Raw genomic sequence first — 19,717 nt, 5'->3', positions numbered from 1 at the left:
TTTGAACCACAGAATACCCTGAAATGAGCACAAGGGTTAAAAGAATCCAAATCCTCTAGGTTTCAATGAGTAGTAGTAGGCTTACATTAACTGAAGATTTGTAAGGCTCATTTCTCTATGTCCTTACTTCTCTTTAGTTTTTCTATAGACAACTCAAAGCTTTGTGTGTAAGTATTTTTACAAATATACATACTCATATATATTTACATTTCTACTTTCACAGTGTCCACTTCAGACTTTCTGAACTGGAACACTAGCTTCAATGTTGCTGGTTAGATTAAGTACTACCTTCCTGTTCCCTTGAGGCCAGCTTGCAAATCTCCCCTGTCCCATGAACCTTTCTTGCCCACTCAGCGCTTCAGCATCAGTGGCTTATCTTTCCTCCTGAGGGGTGCTCAGTGCCCTTTTAAAGGGGCTGCAGATAATGTGGTTGCATCTGCCCAGCAGGGCTTCTTCCTCCAGGTAAAAGAGGTCTCTATTCTAATGCCTACTTTTAAGAAAAGGATCCTTTTTTTTTTTTTTTTTTTACTTTATTAAAAAAGATTTTATTTATTTGACAGAGAGAGCGAGAGCGAGCATGAGCAGGGGGAGCTGCAGAGAGAGAGGGAGAAGCAGACTCCTGGCTGAGCAGGGAGCTCAACGCAGGGATCCATCCCAGGACCCCGAGATCATGATCTGAGCTGAAGGCAAATGCTTAACCAACTGAGCCACCCAGGCGCCCCTTTTTTTTCTGACTTTTAAAAACCAGCACCAGATGCCCTGTGTGGGTGAACAGCTTCTGCACACACTTCAGCTCCAATAGCACTACTGATGGTCCTTACCTCCTACAGAATATCAAAATAAATTCCAGAGGCATTAAAGAAATAAATATAAAAAATGAAACAAAAAAACTAGAATAAAACAAAGATACATATTTATCTGATATCAGGAATATAAATACATAGACATATAAGTGGAATGGAAGGAACCACAAAGCAAAAGATATATAGATCTAACTATATAAAAAGGAAATACTTCTGTATGTCAAGATAATACATTAAAAATGAAATGTTGTAACAACAGCAAAAAAAAATACTGGGGAAAATATTTTAACACATCTGATAGGTAGCAAAGGGGAAATTGCCTCTTTTTTTTTTTTTTTGAAATTGCCTCATGTTAGAAAAACTTAGAAATCATTAATAAAATATAACAACTCAACTGAAAAATAAGCAGAAGAGATAGAAAATGCCTAAAAGCAATACTAATAGGCATGAAAAATTTTCAACCTCCCTAATACTCAAAAAATACAAATTAAGATGAAAGTATTATTTTTCATTATGAAGTTGGCAAAGATTTAAAAATATTCCTGTTCTGTGCTGGTGAGGTAGTTGGAATAACAAAATGTTCACACTTCCTACTCCTCAGGCCGCCACAACTAAGCCTGTCTGAGGTAAGAAAATTGAACAGTTAATCATAGGCGATAAGGTTCTATATAGTTCAATGGAGTCCAACATGAATGGAATAGTGAGAAATCTGGAAACCAGACCATTTGAGGAATGGTTGAAGGAACTGACTGTTTAGTTTGGAGACTACAACTCTACGGGGAGACACTGAAAAATTATTATGAAGAAGGCATAGATTTACTCTGCTTAATTTTTCTAAAGCAAGGGGATAGATGGAAGAAAACACACTTTGGCCACATACAAGGAGGATCTTTCCTACAATCAGAGCTGTTGAGTCCCAGAGTGGGCTGACTCATGACATGAGTAGTCTCAGCAAACAGAAGCTGCCGGCTTTCTGTCGGGGATGTTACAGAGGAAACTTCTTGATCCCTAAGAGTACTCCCCAATTTTTCCTCTATAAAGTCACCTTTTAATAACTTCAGAACTTTCATAAAGTGGTTTATTTTAAGAAGAAACTAATTTAAATGATCCCAGACAAGTAGAGAAAATGGAAACCTGCAGGGAGTATGTCTGGTCAAACAGAGTTAAAAAACTCCAGGTACCAACTAATATCAGCAGGGGAGAACTTACACACTTACTTGTCTTGAGTCTGCTGAGGTAAGTGGAATAATGGCCCTTTGGTTCTAGAAAGCAGGTTTTCAGTTTTTGTTTGTAAGTGTGTAAGTGAGAAGTCTTGGTATAGAAATCTTAGGGTTAAGACTTTTCCCCAAGCTTCTTTTCCCAGATTTGTCCATGTTCAAAAATAAACGTGGTGCTTCTAGTCATCTTTAGAGAGAGACTGTGGTAGGTCAGGTGGTGGCCAGTTCAGCCTCACACTCACCAAGCTCTGAATCTGGAGATGAAGTATCATAATGTGGTCTGTTCCAACAGGGACACGAAGATAGTTTTCAAGTCTTAGCACCTGGGAGTTAACTTGAGTATTTTCAGAACTATTCTGTTTGGCTAACATCAAATGACACCCTTCTAAAGGCATGCAGTTAGATGCCAGTGTTTTTCTTTGATATAGGATTTAATGAGGGTGAAATCAAAGCAAAAGCCATATCCCGGAGAGATGAAAAAAATAAGCAGTATGCAGAAAAGAAAAAAAATATGTTCATTTCTTCACAGAATAGTCAATAAGATTCTGGGTTAATAGAAGCCTCAAGTTCAGCTAATCATGGCAGCTGAAGGAGAGGCTTAATACAGATATGAAATGCAAATATTTAGTATGGAACTGATTAGCCCTGAAGCAGAAATATTCCACACCTCTCTCATGCACCACCCACAAGCTGCTTCCTGTTAGTTGTTTGTTTCTAATAACAGAGATGAACAACTTGAGGATAAGGACTTTAGAATTCCCTCCCCCCTCCCCCCTAATATCCCACATTGGATAGCTTTTGAAGGCCATTGATGATGTGGGGCTGGCATTTGAAGGATCAGGAGACATTCTGAGATGAAGTATTCACAATGAACTTCAGGTTCAGATGTTTTCCCCTAACTTGTGTATTTGGGATTCCTGAGCTCTTTATAATTATGGGACTACAATTCATTTAAAACTTTGGCTACATTAGTTGCCACTGCACATTAGAGTGCTGAAGGGAAACAAGTCATGTCTGGCACAAAGTAGGATCTCAATAAAAGGTGATGGATGGATGAAGACATGAGAAGGCTCATGTGCCAGCATCTTTCCCTCAGAGATGTGCCTCTGGGCTTGTGCTCCAGTAGGGGAAGGGGAACTAGCTGGCAGTGCCTATATGTATGGGGTTAGAATATACTATGTCAAAATTGATTTTTAGAGGCTTCAAATTAAACCAGCTTATAGTCACTGCTGGAAAGTAATAATCCTTTTGTTTGAGAAAAGCATAGAGGAAACAGGAAGTCCCCACTTTTGCTGAGAAAACAAAAGCTTTTATTAAAATTCTATATGACTGGGAAAAAGAAGCTTTGAAGAAGCTCAGAGAATAACTTTTAAGAAGGATCTGAAATTAGGACTTGTGAAGAAAAGTTAATGAAACAAGAGTGAGTTAGCCTAGAGGAGAGAACATTGCTGACTAATCTGATGCTCTTCACATTCATTCTGTGAAAAGCCTATGATGAAATGAAAGCAGACACTATGGTGATAGGGTACAGTGATCTATACTGTATGAATGCCAGTTGGGGTAGCACGGTGTTGAGGAAAGTGCATTGGATTTGGGGCCAGGAAAATTGGGTGCTAGATACTTTCTATCACTTAATAGTTGGGTGACTTGAATAAGTCATTTACTTCTCTGAGATTCAGTTTCCCCAACTCTAAAGTGTGAGGGAGGCAGGGATTGTTCTACTTTCTTCATGGTGCTATTTAGAGGGTCAAATGAGATAATGGCTATTAAAGCTCTTTATTATCTATAAAGTCCTAACCACATTGGGCCACAGTGTTCTTATAAAATTAAGTGTTCGGACAGGATTGAAGTTGTGGGCACTCCTTCCCCAGAGGCCTTAAACCTTGAGCATCTTCTAGTCCAGATGGCTTTGCTGCAAATGAGTAAGGGTAGGGAGAATAGAGCAGATCACTTCAAAATGTCATTCTGCCCCAGGATTCTTAGCATCTGATTCCCTCAGGTTCTGGTGTCAGAATAGAACAGTCAATGTGGTGAAAATTCTTTCCTTCTTTTCTTTTTTTGGATAGTTTTCCTTTCAAATGGAATTGAATGAGACACATAGGGCAGGACACTGGGATGTGACCAAACCCTTGCTCTTGGTTTGACTTTTCCCTAAAAATCTGAGTCCTGTATTTTGATGTAAGTTGACTTCTTTGGCCTCACTTCATGCTGCTTTCCCTGTTTGTCAAAAGACACTGGAGATATTTATGTCTTGGGGAGAACTGATTCCCTAGAGGACAATGTTCACTGATTTGTGATCACATCAGGCATTGGGCAGATTCCTTTCTTCATGGATGACAGAGATGTTCCAAAGGTTCTTTTTGACTTATCCAGAATGGGAACTATTATTGTCTTGGGTGTAAATGATCAGTCTTCCTCCCAGAAAGATGAGAATGTAGGAAACAGGACAGAGGATGGACTTGCAGCTGGAGATTTTCTGGAGAAAAACTAGCCTAATGTTACGGTCACTTCCTCTTACAGCACAGCCTCTCTGTGTGGCCTTTTAGTGGCCTGAAGAAGCTACTTGGCTGGTGACCGTGGAGACAACAGGCTCCAAAAGTGAAGTGGGAGTGGGAGAATGAGAATGGAAAAGAAGAATCACATTTTAGAATTCAATGGGAGGCAGAACTCTTTTGAGCTCACCCTCCCACTGAGTTGGAATCTTGGAGCCCCTCTGGGCTGGCCATGGCTGCTCACTCTGTGCAACAGGCTACCTCCCAACAAACCCTGTCCTCAGTCAGACCAGGCAAGCCTTTGAAGGAAAATTAGCTCTTTTTTTTGTGGTGAATTCTTTCTCTTTTAGATTATGCTCCCTGGTTTGCTGTCACTTTGGAGGATTCTAGGCTAAATCTGTTTTCTTTCACTTCTCAGTTCCTGAAGTATCTGAAGAAAGTCCTCATGACTTATTTTTCTTGTCTGAATGAAATCTCCCTATTTCCTTCAGACAGCCTTACATAATATGTATTCCAGACACAGAACCCCCTCCTTTTGTGTACATACTGCAGTTTTCTGAGCTTCCCTTCTCCTATCCTATAGGGTATTGGTCACCCACCTTTGGTCTGATTGCAAGAATGAGAACTATTTCTTGCATAAAGAGTTGAGACTTGAGTGGTAGGTCTTAAGATTGGTTCACTCACTGAAATGAGAAACAGGAATCTTCACCTGTGGACTTGGATCCCTAGACTGTGCCTGATTAGTGGCCCTAAGGGTGCTTCATGTGCAATACCTGACATTCTTGAGCCCTGAGATCTCGTGGAGATACCTTTGCAAAGATTTCAAATATCCCCAGTCCTGCTGGCAGCTCCGAGAGAATCAGTTACTCCATGTTCTCAACTAGTCATAAAGGTTTACTGGCATCTCTTTACTCCTGAACCGCCAGGCCAAATTGGTCTAACTGGTGGCTTGAATGGCACACTGACTTGCTCTATATCCTCTTTCTGGTTCCTCCAGACAAGAGCAATTACAGGTTCCTCTGCTCCCAATGCTTTCCATCCTCTTCTGAGCTAATATGGCTCCAGGCTGCAGCAAGGAATTAGCAGACACAGAACACAGAATCTAGCCCCAGAGGCTTATAAAACAGAGAAGGAGACACTAAAGGCTGAAATCACTTCCTTGCATTTCCTTTCATCCTTTCCTGCAGAGTCTGCTTCACCAAAACCACACCCTTCCTGTGAGACCCCCATCTCAGAACCACTGAGGGCTCTTGCACTCATTAATAGTTACTGAGCACAGCACTGGGGGGCACTGAACATATACGTGACAGCCCCTGCCAGCAGCTAACAGTCCAAGGTGGCACAGACCACTGAGGTCTAGTAGGAGAGGTGTCAAATTAGCAGTAGTTTACAGGACAGAAACAGGCTTAGAGAATTAAATGAAGAGCCCGAAGCTCCGCAGTGAAGTAATGGTAGGATTAGGGCTGGAATCCAGTTCTCTTGACTTCCAATCCAAAATTCTCTTTAATATGATATATGTAAACTCATATGTGCCTGTCTATATTTCTACTTATATACATAGGCATATACTTGGGTGTATGAAATTTTCATTTGTAAAAAGCTGTATTTCACCCACATGCTCTAGTTTGATTCTCACGATAACCCCATCTGACAGGTAAGGGAGCTGAGGTTTGCCCACAGGAGTAAATGGCAGCAACTGGATTCACAGGGCTTGTGATTCCAGCTCCCCCTTCTTTTAATTGCATGACATTGTTATTTGATCTCGGTGGCCATTACCAAATCCCTCTTCAGGACCCCTCTGGAATGAAATTCTCATTTTCCCTGTCTGTCTCCCACATTTTCAACAAAGCCGTAACACAGCTTCTCACTGAGATGGGGACAAGGTGAAGTGCAAGACAGCATAATTGGGACATAGAGCATATCAGTAGCCAGTGGGAGTTGCTTTAGTCACTCTAAAGGACAGGTACAGGCAAGAGGGACTGAGATGTGGCCAGGTTCAAATATTAGGGGAATAATCCTGGAGGCAGGACATAGAGTGGAGTAAACAGGCCTGGAGGCCTGTATGCCTTGGTTGTGGGGGGAAAAGCTCATAAAATGATGTCACCCTCTGACTACATCTCCTCTTGTTTTTGGTTTTGCATTTATCCCATTCTTATTATAATATTTTTAAAAAATATTTTATTTATTTATGAGAGAGAGAGAGAGAGAGAGGCAGAGGTAAAAGGAGGCTCCATGCAGGGAGCCTGATGTGGGACTCGATCCCCGGTCTCCAGGATCAGGCCCTGGGCTAAAGGTGGCGCTAAACTGCCAAGCCACCTGGGCTGCCCTCTTATTATAATCTTAACATATGTCTTAGCAACACATTATCTTAAAAAGTTGGAGAAGATTCTGCTTTGGAAGAACATCTAAGAGGTGTTAGAAAGAGAGCAATTGTTTCCCTCTTCTTCCCCAGCCAGCTGGAGTCATGAGCTGCGGAAAAGGAAGGCAATGGACATGTACTGCACACTGACTATATGTCAGGAACTTTACATAGATTACCTTCTTTACTCCTCTCCCTATGAGATGAAGAAATGGAGACTGTTTTGTAGAGATTATAGAACTTGCTCAAGGACACAGAGCCAGCAAGTGGCTTGTTGGAATTAAGGTATTCGGCTCATTCCTTCCACATGGTACATGTGGTCTTCCCAATGTTGGGCAGGCTCAGTTCCTAATCTCTTTGGCTCCAGAGGATCTTGAACTATCACAATCACTGCTAACACCAGATTGTGCCAGAAATGCCTTTTCAGGTCATTAATGAATGGCAGTGGGAAACTGGAACATACCCATGATCCTCAGAAAATCAGACCCAGGATGAGGATTTTAGAGCCAGAGGGACCTTACCAAATATACAGCAACTCTTGAATTTTGCAGATGAGAACACTGAAGCCAAAGGATCAGGATTCAAGGATCTGCCCAGGTCAAGTGATTATTTAGTGAATCTGGGACCAGAACTGGTTCTCTTTCCTAGAATGAAGGCTGAAAATTCAGCACACTAGTTGTGAATACTGGGGAAAAGAAAGAGAGGGGATGAAATACTCAAGAAAGTCTCCCAATACAGATAGGATTGAGAGGAAAGACAAGTAGATGCAATGTACACATAGCCAGAGAAAAGAGCCAGTATGTGAACCAAGACTGAAAACACAGATCTCGGGTGGGCTAAAGCAACTCAGTAAGTGACTTCCCAGATTGTGTTTTGTTCCCATTGCACATACAGTTGGAAGCCAAATGCAAGCCACCAAGGTTGCAGTGAAACAGTGAACAATTATAGCACAAATAGTTGTGGGCAGCTGTGGGAGTGCAAGCCACCTGCTCCAAGTTTACAGCTTTGTTAAACTTGGTAAACATTAAAAATGGACTAGGAATGCTCCCAGTTTGTACAGCATCCCATACCCTTCCTGGGAGGCCTTACTCGGGGAGCTGAGGTGACCTTGCCTTTGACCAAGCTCTTCTCACTGTGGCCTAGAACTGCTTTCTCTTGATAGATGTCAGTGTTGTCAATAGTCTCTGGGAGAGACTGAGGGAAATATGGAGCATTACAGAAGCATATATTCATAGAGTTTGAGGGAATTGCAGAGCCCCCAGAATATAATGTCTCTTTTAATAAATGTTCAGATAAGGAAACTGAAATCCAAGAGATGATGTGTCCAAAGTTATAAAATTTTGGGGCAGAACAGACGCTTGACCTCTGAACTTTTGACCCTTTGCTCAGTGCTCCTCCCTTTTAGTCCCGTGAGGTTTATAGATGCTGACAAACAGGGAGATACAGCATCACAGAATATTACAGCTGAAAGGGGCATGGTTCTCAACTACCAGGGTTTTTGTTTGTCACATGACTAGGGAGTGCTATTGGCATTTAGTGGGCAGGGACCCAGGGTGCAAATAAGTAGCTTGAAATGAGATCATCCTTCATAATGAATTGTCTTGTCCAGATACCAAAAATGCCCTTGTTGAGAAATACCTTATCTACCACTTGACTTTACAGTTGAGCCTAAAGACCAGGAAGGGCTTGACCAGAGTCCCAAAGGGAGTCAGCAGTCCATGGACTCCATCCCACTGAGCCCCCAAGTGAATTAGCAGCAGGAAAGAGGCAGCTCTAGCTCCCTACCCCCCTCCCCCCGCCCCAACTCCCCCATCCAGCTCCTGCTGCACTTGCTCTTAAGCCATTTCTAGGTCTGCACTTACTTGGACTTCAGGCCCTCCTGTCCATAGGGCTGCAGCAGATACTGGTGCACAAGCTTATCCCTGAGAGTTCCAGCCAGTTTGATTTTCTTTCTTGATCGGTGCAAGTTGATGATAAAAAGCGTAATGGACCCTCGAACATAGTTGTGGCTGAGATGGAGAGAGAGAAGGGGAAAATGGAAATAAAGTGGTCAGTTAGATGCTGCTAAATAATTTATAGACTGCACCAAACAGGACTGCCCCAGGAAAGGGCACTGATTTTATGGTTCTTGGTCACTCTTGACCTTCAAAGACAGGAAGGCCTTGTTACTGTGGTTTCTTGCAAAGAAGATACCAACTTCCCACCACACTCTTTTTGTTTTTGTTTAAATGTATTACAATGATTTTAGAAAACAAAATATCTTTTTCTGAGTGTGAAAAAAACATGCAGACTGCAGAGAATAAAAAGGAAAAATACAGAGAAATACAAAAAAGGAAAAGAAAATTCTCCCATAGTCCAAGTATCTTGCGATATGATACAATTTTGGTAAATTTCCTTCCAGTATTTTTTGTTTATTAATTCAATATTAATTCAAATATTTACTGAGTAGTTTGACACATACATATATATTTCTCAGTTTTCATCTAATTGGGACCACATTGTTTTTTCAGTTCGTGACCATCTCAGACATATTTCTATGTTATTAAGTTATTGTATTTTCTTCTACTTACAGAAGAATGCTAAATTCCTCATTATAGAAATGTAATATAATTTATTTAGTTAATCCTCTACCTTTGGGGACTTACATCTTTTCAAATTTTTGCCATCACAAATTACATATGCCATTATATAAACTTTTTGCATATCATCATTTCTAATAAAGTCCTGGAAGTTGGACACATTAGGTCAAGGGGAATGCACATCGCATGATTCCTAACCAAATCTTCTGGTTCATTCCCAGTGATGCTCCTCCCTGTGGGAAGATTTTCTGCCCTGATGTGGAACCCTAAGGATCATATGATTGCCTTTGGCCAATGAAACATGGATGGACATGTTAAAATCTTTGCATGGATTTAAGAGGCTGCCTATGTTTTGCCATGTCTCTTTTCCCTGTGCCAGAAGACCAACAATGTTCTTGACAGAGGCTATTTTATTGACTTGCGTCCTGGAACAAAGATGATGTGGAGCAGAGCTACAGCTGAGCCATGACAGACAAGTAGTATGAATGAGAAATACACTTTCTTATTGAAAGCCATGGAGATTTGTTGGTCTTTTATTATCATAGCATAACCTCACCTATCCTGACTGATAACACACATATTGCTAACACTGATGTCAACTCTCTAGAAAGCTTGTACCAATTTGCTCTGTTCAGCTATCTATAAGAGCACTCATTTCCTCATACCCTTAATATCAATGGATATTAACCTTTTAAAATATCTTTCTTAACCTAAGAGGTGATAGTGGGATTTTGATGTTGTACTAATACGTATTTTAAAAAAATTTATGTTGAGGTACAGCATTGTTTTCATTGGCCTGTTTGCCATTTCATCTCTTCTTTTATAAACTGACTATTCATGTCCTTTGTCCATTTTTCTATTGATTTAAAAAAACTATTTGGGCAGTCCGGGTGGCTCAGCAGTTTAACGCTGCCTTCCGCCCAGGGCATGATCCTGGGGTCTCGGGATCGAGTCCCACTTCACCCTGCATGGAGCCTGCTTCTCCCTCTGCCTGTGTCTCTGCCTCTCTCTCTCTCTGCATCTCTTGTGAATAAATAAATAAAATCTTAAACAAACAAACAAACAAACAATTTATTAAAAATAGTTATTCTTTGCATGCATGTTGCAAAATTTCCCCTGGGGTTTCTTTGATGAATTCAGTTTGTTTATATTGTATTCTGATGTATAAAAGTTAAAAACTTTTAGGTAGTCAAATTTATTGATCTTTTTCATTTCTGCTTTTGCTGTTTTATCTACACCAAGATTATAAGCCTATTCACATTTTGGAATCCTTTTAAACCAGCACAGGATGTTCAGAAGCCTGGGAGAACTATATGCCTACATGCAAGAGCCTTTCAGCATGTATCAACAAAACTATAATGATTTCCTTCTTTCTTGTAGGAAAAAAGACTTTGTTTCTAAGGGGTCCCCTAGGGCCCCATCTGGATGGGTTAATGAGAGGAAACAGAAGAAATGACCCAGTCCTGCCTTCAAAGGAGTTCAGAGAAACTCTAAGTCAACTTTGCCCAGAGGAAAATATCATTCCTTGCAGAAACAGCATCCCTTAGCCTCTGGGTCACTCACCTCTGCTTCTAAAGGTGCTAATTAAGAGTTGAGTGACTGAGGGCAGGTCAACTTGATAACTTGGGTTGTTTTTGTTTTTTAATAAAACAGTTACCAGGGCTCATCCTGGAGATTTTGATTCCATCCATTTGTGATGGGAACTAGGGAGCTGTTGTGTGTGTATGTGTAGGTATGTGTGTGTGTCTAAATCTTTCTAGGGTATTTGGCAGATGAGGTGGGTTTGGGAACCACTTGCCTAGAGCAATCCATTAAGATTAGAATTCTTAATGTGTATTCATTCCACTGACTGTGTCAGAAGATTTTTCTTGCATCTGTAGGAGGGTACTTCATTGTATTCAAGGCTTTCTGAATGCCTGCACTGATATTCTGATAAATTATTAAATGACTTTTCTCTCTGGTTCTTCCTCCTCTGGTCCTTCTTAGTCTTCTAAAGCATGTGAAGTCGTTTTTGGAGCCAACTGAGTTAGGTCAGAAGAGAATGCCCATTTCCTAACAGACTTATATCACCAGAGCTCAGAAGAAGGATGCTAGACTGTGTAATCACTTACCATCATTAAAAGAACATTAACTATATTCTATTAATGGGCTTTAAGCTTAGTTTAGCTGAGGAAATTGAGGGAAACATTAACTACAGGTACTCTGGGCTTCAGTATGAGCATGGTACCCGCATGGTACGTGGGTACCAATTTTGCCAGACTGTGGTAAACTCTTGTGCTAACTACCACCAGACAACCTTCTCAAGTCCAGCAGTGGAGGAGGGAGAGCTGCACACTTGCATTTACGAGTTTCTCCTCTGCAAAGCTGGGGCAGAATGAGCCCTGGGAGACTGTAGAGGAGAAGGGTGGGATGTAGGGAAGTGGTGGGTGGGAGGGAGACCTGACAGCACAGCATTGCTACAGGGAAAGCTGTCTTTTCAAGCTGCTTGGCAATGGTCTGATTTTTATTTACATAGTTCCCCTGGGGGAGACAAACCATACAGCAAGCCAGCTCAGAGACCCTTGTGCAGAGGCTCTCAGAATGCATGGAGCCTCTTCAGGTAGGAACTGGCATTGAAGCCTGCCTCACCCATCCCTTTTTCTGCTTGGCTGATGGGCAAGGATATTAAGCAGAGGTCCTGTGGCTGCGAAGACACATTCTTGGCGAGGGAGTGCAGCACCAACCTGAAAGTACTGTGTCGAGAATCCAGATTCCTGAAGAATATATATTCTCTGCCCACAGAAAAATAATCTTGGAAGAATGTTGTTCCCTAAGAAGTTAGGGATCTGACTGAAAGAATGGCTCACAGGCAATCGATCGTCTTCTGAGGTCAAGTCCAGGTGGCTTTTGGTTCTCTTAGCGAATGTCTCTTTCTGTCTGGTAGAACATCTATCTTACTCCATGTCTCACTCACAGTCAGACTTTTTCCCCAGCAGAGAATCCATGCATCTGGAGTTCATCTTTCTGGCTGTTCTTTTGCTGCCTGACATCTCTGTGATGCCATGGGGGTAGGAGGAAGTGAGTCAGGGAAGGGAGGCTCAAAGTGGAGTATCCTGGATTTAAGAGGTGGGGGACATCATATGGAGAGCTGCATCTTGACTTCCAGATAAAAAATAGTCACTGTTCTAGGAATGTCTCCAGTGAAGCTGGGAGATGAGAAAAGGGAAGACAAGACGGTGCTTTGGAATCCATGGTCATTTCCAGTGAAAGTCCGTGTGTTTGAGAACTGGATTGGTCCATTGTCTCCAAATCTAACTCAAAGTTTTTGGGTTCGGTAAAAGTCAGGCCATGTTTTGCCAAACATTTTTTCCCCTAATTTCAAAGCCCCTGTGTATTTTAAGGGAAATTTAATCCACATGTTTCTGATTCATTTACACTTAACTCATCAAAATATTGTTTTGTAAGAGCGATTTGATGTCCAAGAAGCCTCAGGAACCTTTTTTATGAGCCTTTAAAAAAATTTCTTCTAAAAAACAGGAAGTCATGTTTTGCCAATAATAAACAAACTTGAACCCCAAAAGGCTCGGCTCAATTTTGCTTCAGTATCCACCAGGTTCCAATTGGTTCTGAACTTGGCTTAAGACCTCAGCTCCTCCCCAGAAACATACATTGTTTCAGCAGAATGATTTATAAAACAAGGTTTCCCAGTCAAAACTTATTTGTTCTCTGAACAAGAAGATCTAAGGTGAGAACTGCCATGCCACCAGGCTCGTAATTTGTTGACTCTAGAACAGAAGGCAGTGGAACACCTGCTGGTGTTGGTATACATATCACACTTTTTATCCTAAATCGATTGTAAAACACAACACTCTCCTAGGTCAGAAACAAACCATAATGTAAGAGGCTGCCATGAAAGGCAGTAAGATATTCATTTTTTTTTTCAGTAAGATATTCAAATAGAGGTTGCATAACTGTCAAGGAGGCTGTAAAAGGAATTTCTGTTGTATAGGATATTGGGCCAAAGATCTCTAAGGTTTCTTCCCAAGTGTAAAATTCTTTGCATTATTAATGTTGTTATTATTTGAATACAGGAGTGATACCATAAAACTTTTGGAATTCAATATGATAATATAAGTGTAGATATCTGGCAAGATGCTTGGCATACAGCAAGTGCTCAATATACACTGAAGTTCAGGAGTTGTTTCAATAGATATTCTCTTTGGGTTGTTCTACTGGTAAGTTTATACTTTCTCACCCAATCCCTGTTTTGATCCAGGATATATATTTTCAGAGTATTGGTCAAGAGTGAATAGTGTGAAGCCAAGATGTCCACTCTGGGACATTTCTGTGACCTTGAGCTTGTTGACCATAAATCAACTAAGTGAATCAGTAGTGCTTCCTCATGACTGTTGTGAGGGATGAGCAGACACAGACAAGACACATGGCTTTCCAGGGAGAAGGAGCAGAGACACTTGTCCTATCTTTGTGCCTACCAATCTGGGGCACTTGACACCAATAGACATGTAGGAGATCTGCAACCCCAGCCAGTTCCATGCATTCATTGTGGGTCTACTTTTCAAATAGGAACAACAAGACCTTCATCCCTATTATTATCATGAAGGTCATATGTGCATCAGTCTAGTCTTGTCTCTCTTTTGTAATGGGGAAGAGGGATGGTACTGACAGAAGCACAGTGGCACCATTTCCCCAGAGAGGTTCTGAAGTGTATTCCCATGGAAAGTAGAGGGGTGCTGGTGATGTAGAGAGAATATTAGATCCAGATGATGTTAGTGAATGGTAGAATTTGTAGCCACTCTACCACACCACCTCTTTCTGGATGATGTGCTGACATCAAAGGGGAAGAGAGCCAGAACTGTAAATCCTCCATGATGTCTTGATGTCCTATTTCTGCATTCATTCACTCATTCCTTCCTTCATTAAACATTTGCTGAGATCTTCTTCATGCCAGTCACTATATTAGACACCAAGAATACAAAAATGAACGAGACACTGGCCCTGAGTTCATGGTATATTCAGACTATTAGTGACAAGAATGTCAAAGAATATCAGGATGAGCACTGAGATGAGACTATGTGAGGAGCCCTCTGTGAGGACACCAAAGGTCAGCAAAGCCCATGGCTACTGACATTTTCCCCCTGGTTCCTCAGACTGATAGTATTAAAGGGCACAACTGAAGTGCTTCCCAACAGAGACAAAAGGTGCTAAGGGTAATATTTCTCTCTTGAAGCTGGGGGTCCTCCTTTTGAGTGGTTACCTCAGGGCTAGGGTGGAGACAAGGAGTACAATGTATCCTTGTGTGGGGATCAGATAACTCCAGCCAAAGCCATAAAGCAGTCACTCTCTGTCAGGTATTGGATTGAGCTTCCTGTTGAGCAAAAGGGACGTTGAAAACCTCTGGCCTCTGCCCAAACCAGCCTCCTCTCATCCACAATAGGCACTTGTATCTACAGACAAGACAACTGGCCCCTGGCCCCACTATGTTCAGAGTGATTCTTTGAAAAATCTTATCATGATAAATTAATTGACTTGGCTCCTCTCTCATCAAGGAAGGGGAAAGAGCCTCTGTTGTAACCTGACCACTGGAGCTCTTTGTGCTATCCACTGACCACGATCTGCCCCTGATAGGCCCACGGGAATGAAGGTCTGGCTGGAGGCATTAGCTTCCTCCTCCCCCTCCCCCACCTGCATTAAGAGAAAGAGTTCTTTTCCAGAGCTGCCTACGCTGCTCCTTAAACAGGAAGTGATGTAAGAAAGCCATATTTGGTCAGATGGGATTCGCTTTAGGCTGTTTACAGTTTTTACCTTATGATTCTCATGTTTTAAAATGGCATCTGCTAAACTTTATCAGTTTAATGATAATTACTTTCCCTGTTTGTTTACAGACTTCAATGACAACCAGTGCTTCAGATCAAAAAGAGAAGGATAGCCACACATTACCACACTGATTGTTCTAAGTCCAGCCCTGTAAAAAAGGAAGCCCAGATTTTATTTAACCTCTTAACATTTAAAATAGCTGGAAAGATTTCTGAAATTCTGAAAATGATTCTAAAGCTGGCGTGACTGCCTTTGGGCTTTCCAGCTTGGGACACAACAGATCTAGGGCTAGGTTTCTAGTGGTAGAGCTCTTCAGCATACACCTTAGAAATGTAGACTTATTTCCTCAAGCTCTGCTGGTGGATCATAAGAACAAATTTTATATCTCTAGACTTGGTTCAGGTGTAGGTACATACAAAAGCCTCATGCACATTACATCACCTGGCACAGAGAAAAGGCTCAATAAAAATTTGTTGGATGAAGTAAATGAAAAAATGGCATGTGTTTTTCTGAACTTTTTGTGCATCAATCTTCTGAGAGTGAGAAAATGGTTTTACTTGGAGAAAAAGCTATTTATCAGAGATCCTTTAAAACCTGTAAAGAGCAAGTAAAATAATTCCAGAAGCAGTTTACAGTAAGTCTTACAGGGGTCCCAAATGGTATGGAATTCTAAGAAGGGATTTGAAGCCTGAAGCCCTTTGGGAGTAGCCTTCTGTAACATCTCTCTGAAGACTTACTTGTGGTGGTTTGTGCAGTGAGCATAAATCCTTAGTTTGTCCCGGATCACTCGGCCTGGCCGTGGCTTCCGTTGGAGCCCGGCCACATGCACAGCCAAGACTTTGGGGCCAATCAGGCGCTTGTAAAGGAGAGAGAGCCAGTAGTCCTGAGGAGAATAGAGAGGTGGAGAGTCAGAGAAAGATGCACATTGAGTGTCAAAGATAAATATGCCAACACACAGGCCAGAAACTACTTCTTACTAGGGGTACAGTGAATCGTGACTAGAGACCCTAATTCAGTTAAGCATGTCAACACGATGAAGTGCTCACCTTGGGTTGATAATGAAATGGGCACTATCTAAAGTGACCTTTTCAACTGACCAAATGGGGAAATTTAAGTGGGGTGGAGTCAGACCAGCATACAAAACAAATGAATCAAAGTTTTTCACATATGAAATAATAACCTGTCAGGGCCTTAAATTTTTTACTTTCTTTAACTTTACTTTCATACTGGTTTATCACTTGTGTTTAACTGTAGGATAGAAGATTTCCAATCTTTAGGATTGCCATCAATATAAGAATCCACACGTCATCCTTCAAATATTATCATTAAAGACTAATTGTGTGGTGGGAGGGAGAGGAAGGTACTCTAGGCAAGAGATCAGACTTCTGAATTCCAGAGTCAGAAACACAAACAGAAGAATGTTTGCAAACCCTGGTGCTAATTCTTGGTCATCCTCAATAATTCTAAAATAAAATGAATAATTCTAAACTAAAGGAATATGATACTTTCAACCATTCTGGCATCCATTTGTAACTGATGAATAAATATTCAATTTGTGACCCATACGTGTATCTGACCTTACAAAAGTCTATTCACTGGCACCTTAATTTCTATAGTATTTGCTATTACCATATTTTGTTTTTTATACTTGATACAAGACATATTTTGTATTTTGTATTTATTTTGTATTTGCTGTTATATCCAATCATGGGGTAATGACTTTAGTGGTTATAACTCTCCATGTAATAAAGGGCTTCCTAATTTGTTTGGGGGCTTTTTCCCTCCCCCCAGTTCTGGAATTCCATAATCATGCTACTCAATGTGGGCATGCTTCTCAAAGTCTAAAAGACATCATGCACGTCTTCTCAGCCTTCATCTTTCTAGGCAGAAATCTTTTAATGATTTTTTTTCTCCTTGTGTGTTTATCTATAACATCAGCTGCTTAAAAGTATCTGTTGAATTGCATAAATCAGAACAAAGTCTCCAAGCCCCTTTGCCACCAGAACAGCTCTAAATCTGCCCTGAATAGTGAGCTCTAAGACTTGCCCAACTGTCTACCTTAATTAACCTTAAGTATCTTCAAAATGGCCATTAAATTTGGTCTCCTAATACTTAAAATGCTAAATATCATCATCAATCATATAAATGAAAAAAATCTCATTGTTTCATTTGCTCTTATTTGACTACAATTTCTGTATTTTTGATCTGAAGTAAACTTTATTAAATGATTATCACAGTCACACCTGTTTCCAATGGGACACTATCCTTTTCTTATTGATTTGTAATACATCTTTTCATATTATTGTTAAGAATCTTTGGAATGTATATTGAACAAATATTCCATCCAAGTGTGTAGTTCACTTGTTATCACTGTTTATGATTTTTTGACATGGAGAATTAAAAAAAATTATAGAGAAAATCTATTTTTTCCTTTTGATTTCTTTCACCTCTTTTATTCTTAGGAAGTCCTTCCTCACACAAGGATCAGATAAATCTTCAAAGATATTTCTTCTTGTTCATCAGTTAAAAGTATAACCTCTTAATTCACTGAAAATTATTTTGTGATATGGTACTATTATTTTCTAAATTATTCTACAGGAATTAGTTGTAGCATCATACAGTTGATAATGTATTTTTAAATCCATCTTAATCACCAAGTTTTATATATACATGTAAAAATATATAAATATATAACAGTGTAATATGTAATATAACACATTGTATTATACAGTTTTATATCACTTCATTATTGTAGTTTACATTTTAATATCTAGAGATTCAAGTTCATTTTTGATTTTTCTTTAATCAAACTTTCTTTAATTAGTCATATCAATTTATTTTTACAAACCAACTTTGAAATAATTTTTTGTAGCGTTTGTTGTTCAGAGAAACTTGAGGCCAGTCTGAATTTTAGTCTGTTTGGTTAGCCTGTTTATTTTCTATCTTTTGTGTTCTGCCAGAATGCTTATGAAGGCATGCTTTATCCTTGGTATTTGAATTTTTATTGGAAACATGTCAATGTGGGTTTCTGCATCAATTTGCTGATATTTGAGGAATACTTTTGATCAGAAAGACTAAGGTCTTTTTTTTTTACCAATGAAAATTTTCCTTAAATATAGCTTTGACTTCTTTTTCTTTCTCTTTGCTTCACTCTTTGTTTCAGGAGTCTGATTGTGAACCCTCCATCCTCAATCCTGCACATCTATCATCTCCTTTCTCATCACTTTTCAATCTTTTTGTTTTCCCTCTGCAAGAGGATAGCTCAAATTTGTCCTTTACATTTCCTTCAGGATCATTTCTGTCACTTGAGTATTTTAATTGTTATTACAATTTTACTTTCCCTATAACCTTGTCTCATTTAGCTTACCTGATTGTCTGGCACTCATTTAAAAATTGTTTTCCATTTATGTGTACCATGTATATGTTTTCCATATATATATATGTATATATATGACAAATATTTATAACAAATTTTTGTGTACCTATAATTTATATGAGAGTTCTGAAGCATATAAGAACCTGCCACCCACCTGAAAAGCTACTTTAACAGCTCTGTGGTGGCATCTAGTTATGTGACTCTTTTTTTTTTTTTTTAAGATTTTTATTTATTTATTCATGAGAGACCCAGAAAGAGAGGCAGAGACACAGGCAGAGAGAGAAGCAGTCTCCATGCAAGGAACCTGATGCAGGACTCAATCCCTGGAATCCAGGATCATGCCCTGAGCCAAAGGCAGACGCTCAACTGCTGAGCCACTCAGGCATCCCATATGTGACTCTTCCCTTTCCCATTTTTGTGTTTTTCATTCACTTGCTTCATATTTTGTTTTATCCATACATTTGCTCCTAAGCAATATATTATTTAATTTTTTAGTTTTATAAAGGTGGTCTCATGCTGAATGTAATTTTCCGCGACTCATTTTTTTTCACTTAACATTATGCTTCTAAGATTCATCCAGGTTACTGCCTGTACTTTTGTTCATTCATTCGCAATGTTATATGATACATTATTGTGTGAACATACTACAGTTCGTTTCTCCATTCTTCTGCTGATGGATATTGGGGTTGTGCCCAGGTTTTTGCTGTTACTGAACGATGTGGCTCTGAATATTCTTATTCCTGTTTCTCAAGACACAAGTGAGGAAATCTGGAGAAGCACTGCTCCACTGTGATGGGAAGCCAGCAGCAGCAGCAGCAGCCTCAACACTTGCGTGCTTCTCAGAAAGCACACACTCACAGACCTAGGAATTAGAATCTCCAGGGGTGGGGCCCCAAAATTGTGTGGCTTTCTAGGTGATTCTGATGCTCATTAAAGTTAGAGAAGCACTGCTCAAGAGCACCTATCTAAGGGTGGAATTGCTATGTCATACAAAAATATACAAATATTCAACTTTACAGGATAATGCCAAACTGTTTTCCAAAGTGATTTCAGTTATTCCAACTTGTACTTCCTCCA

General features: G+C 40.1%; 1 protein-coding gene and 1 long non-coding RNA gene across 4 annotated transcripts in view; one reads left to right on the top strand and one right to left on the bottom strand.

Annotated features, from left to right (window-relative positions):
* HPSE2 (heparanase 2 (inactive)) overlaps window positions 1-19,717 on the bottom strand; it is a 629,145-nt gene that overhangs the window by 14,202 nt on the left and 595,226 nt on the right. For all 3 annotated transcript variants that reach the window (XR_012020748.1, XM_072805743.1, XM_072805742.1), the window contains 2 exons: window positions 16,002-16,147; window positions 8,734-8,880 (listed from right to left, as the gene is read on the bottom strand). Coding sequence is in view for 2 of the 3 variants with exons in the window: in XM_072805743.1 (XP_072661844.1) it covers window positions 8,734-8,880; window positions 16,002-16,147 (293 nt within the window). In the remaining variant the exon portion in view is untranslated. The remainder of the gene's footprint in view (window positions 1-8,733; window positions 8,881-16,001; window positions 16,148-19,717) is intronic.
* On the top strand, window positions 4,452-9,965 carry LOC140621027 (uncharacterized). Its single transcript, XR_012020751.1, has 2 exons — window positions 4,452-4,805; window positions 9,672-9,965. It is a non-coding gene; the product is annotated as an uncharacterized lncRNA (long non-coding RNA).

Source organism: Canis lupus, chromosome 29, assembly GCF_048164855.1.
Source record: "Canis lupus baileyi chromosome 29, mCanLup2.hap1, whole genome shotgun sequence".
Taxonomy (NCBI): domain Eukaryota; kingdom Metazoa; phylum Chordata; class Mammalia; order Carnivora; family Canidae; genus Canis; species Canis lupus.
Note: the sequence above shows the minus strand (reverse complement) of the source record. Positions and strands in the feature narration are given on the sequence as shown.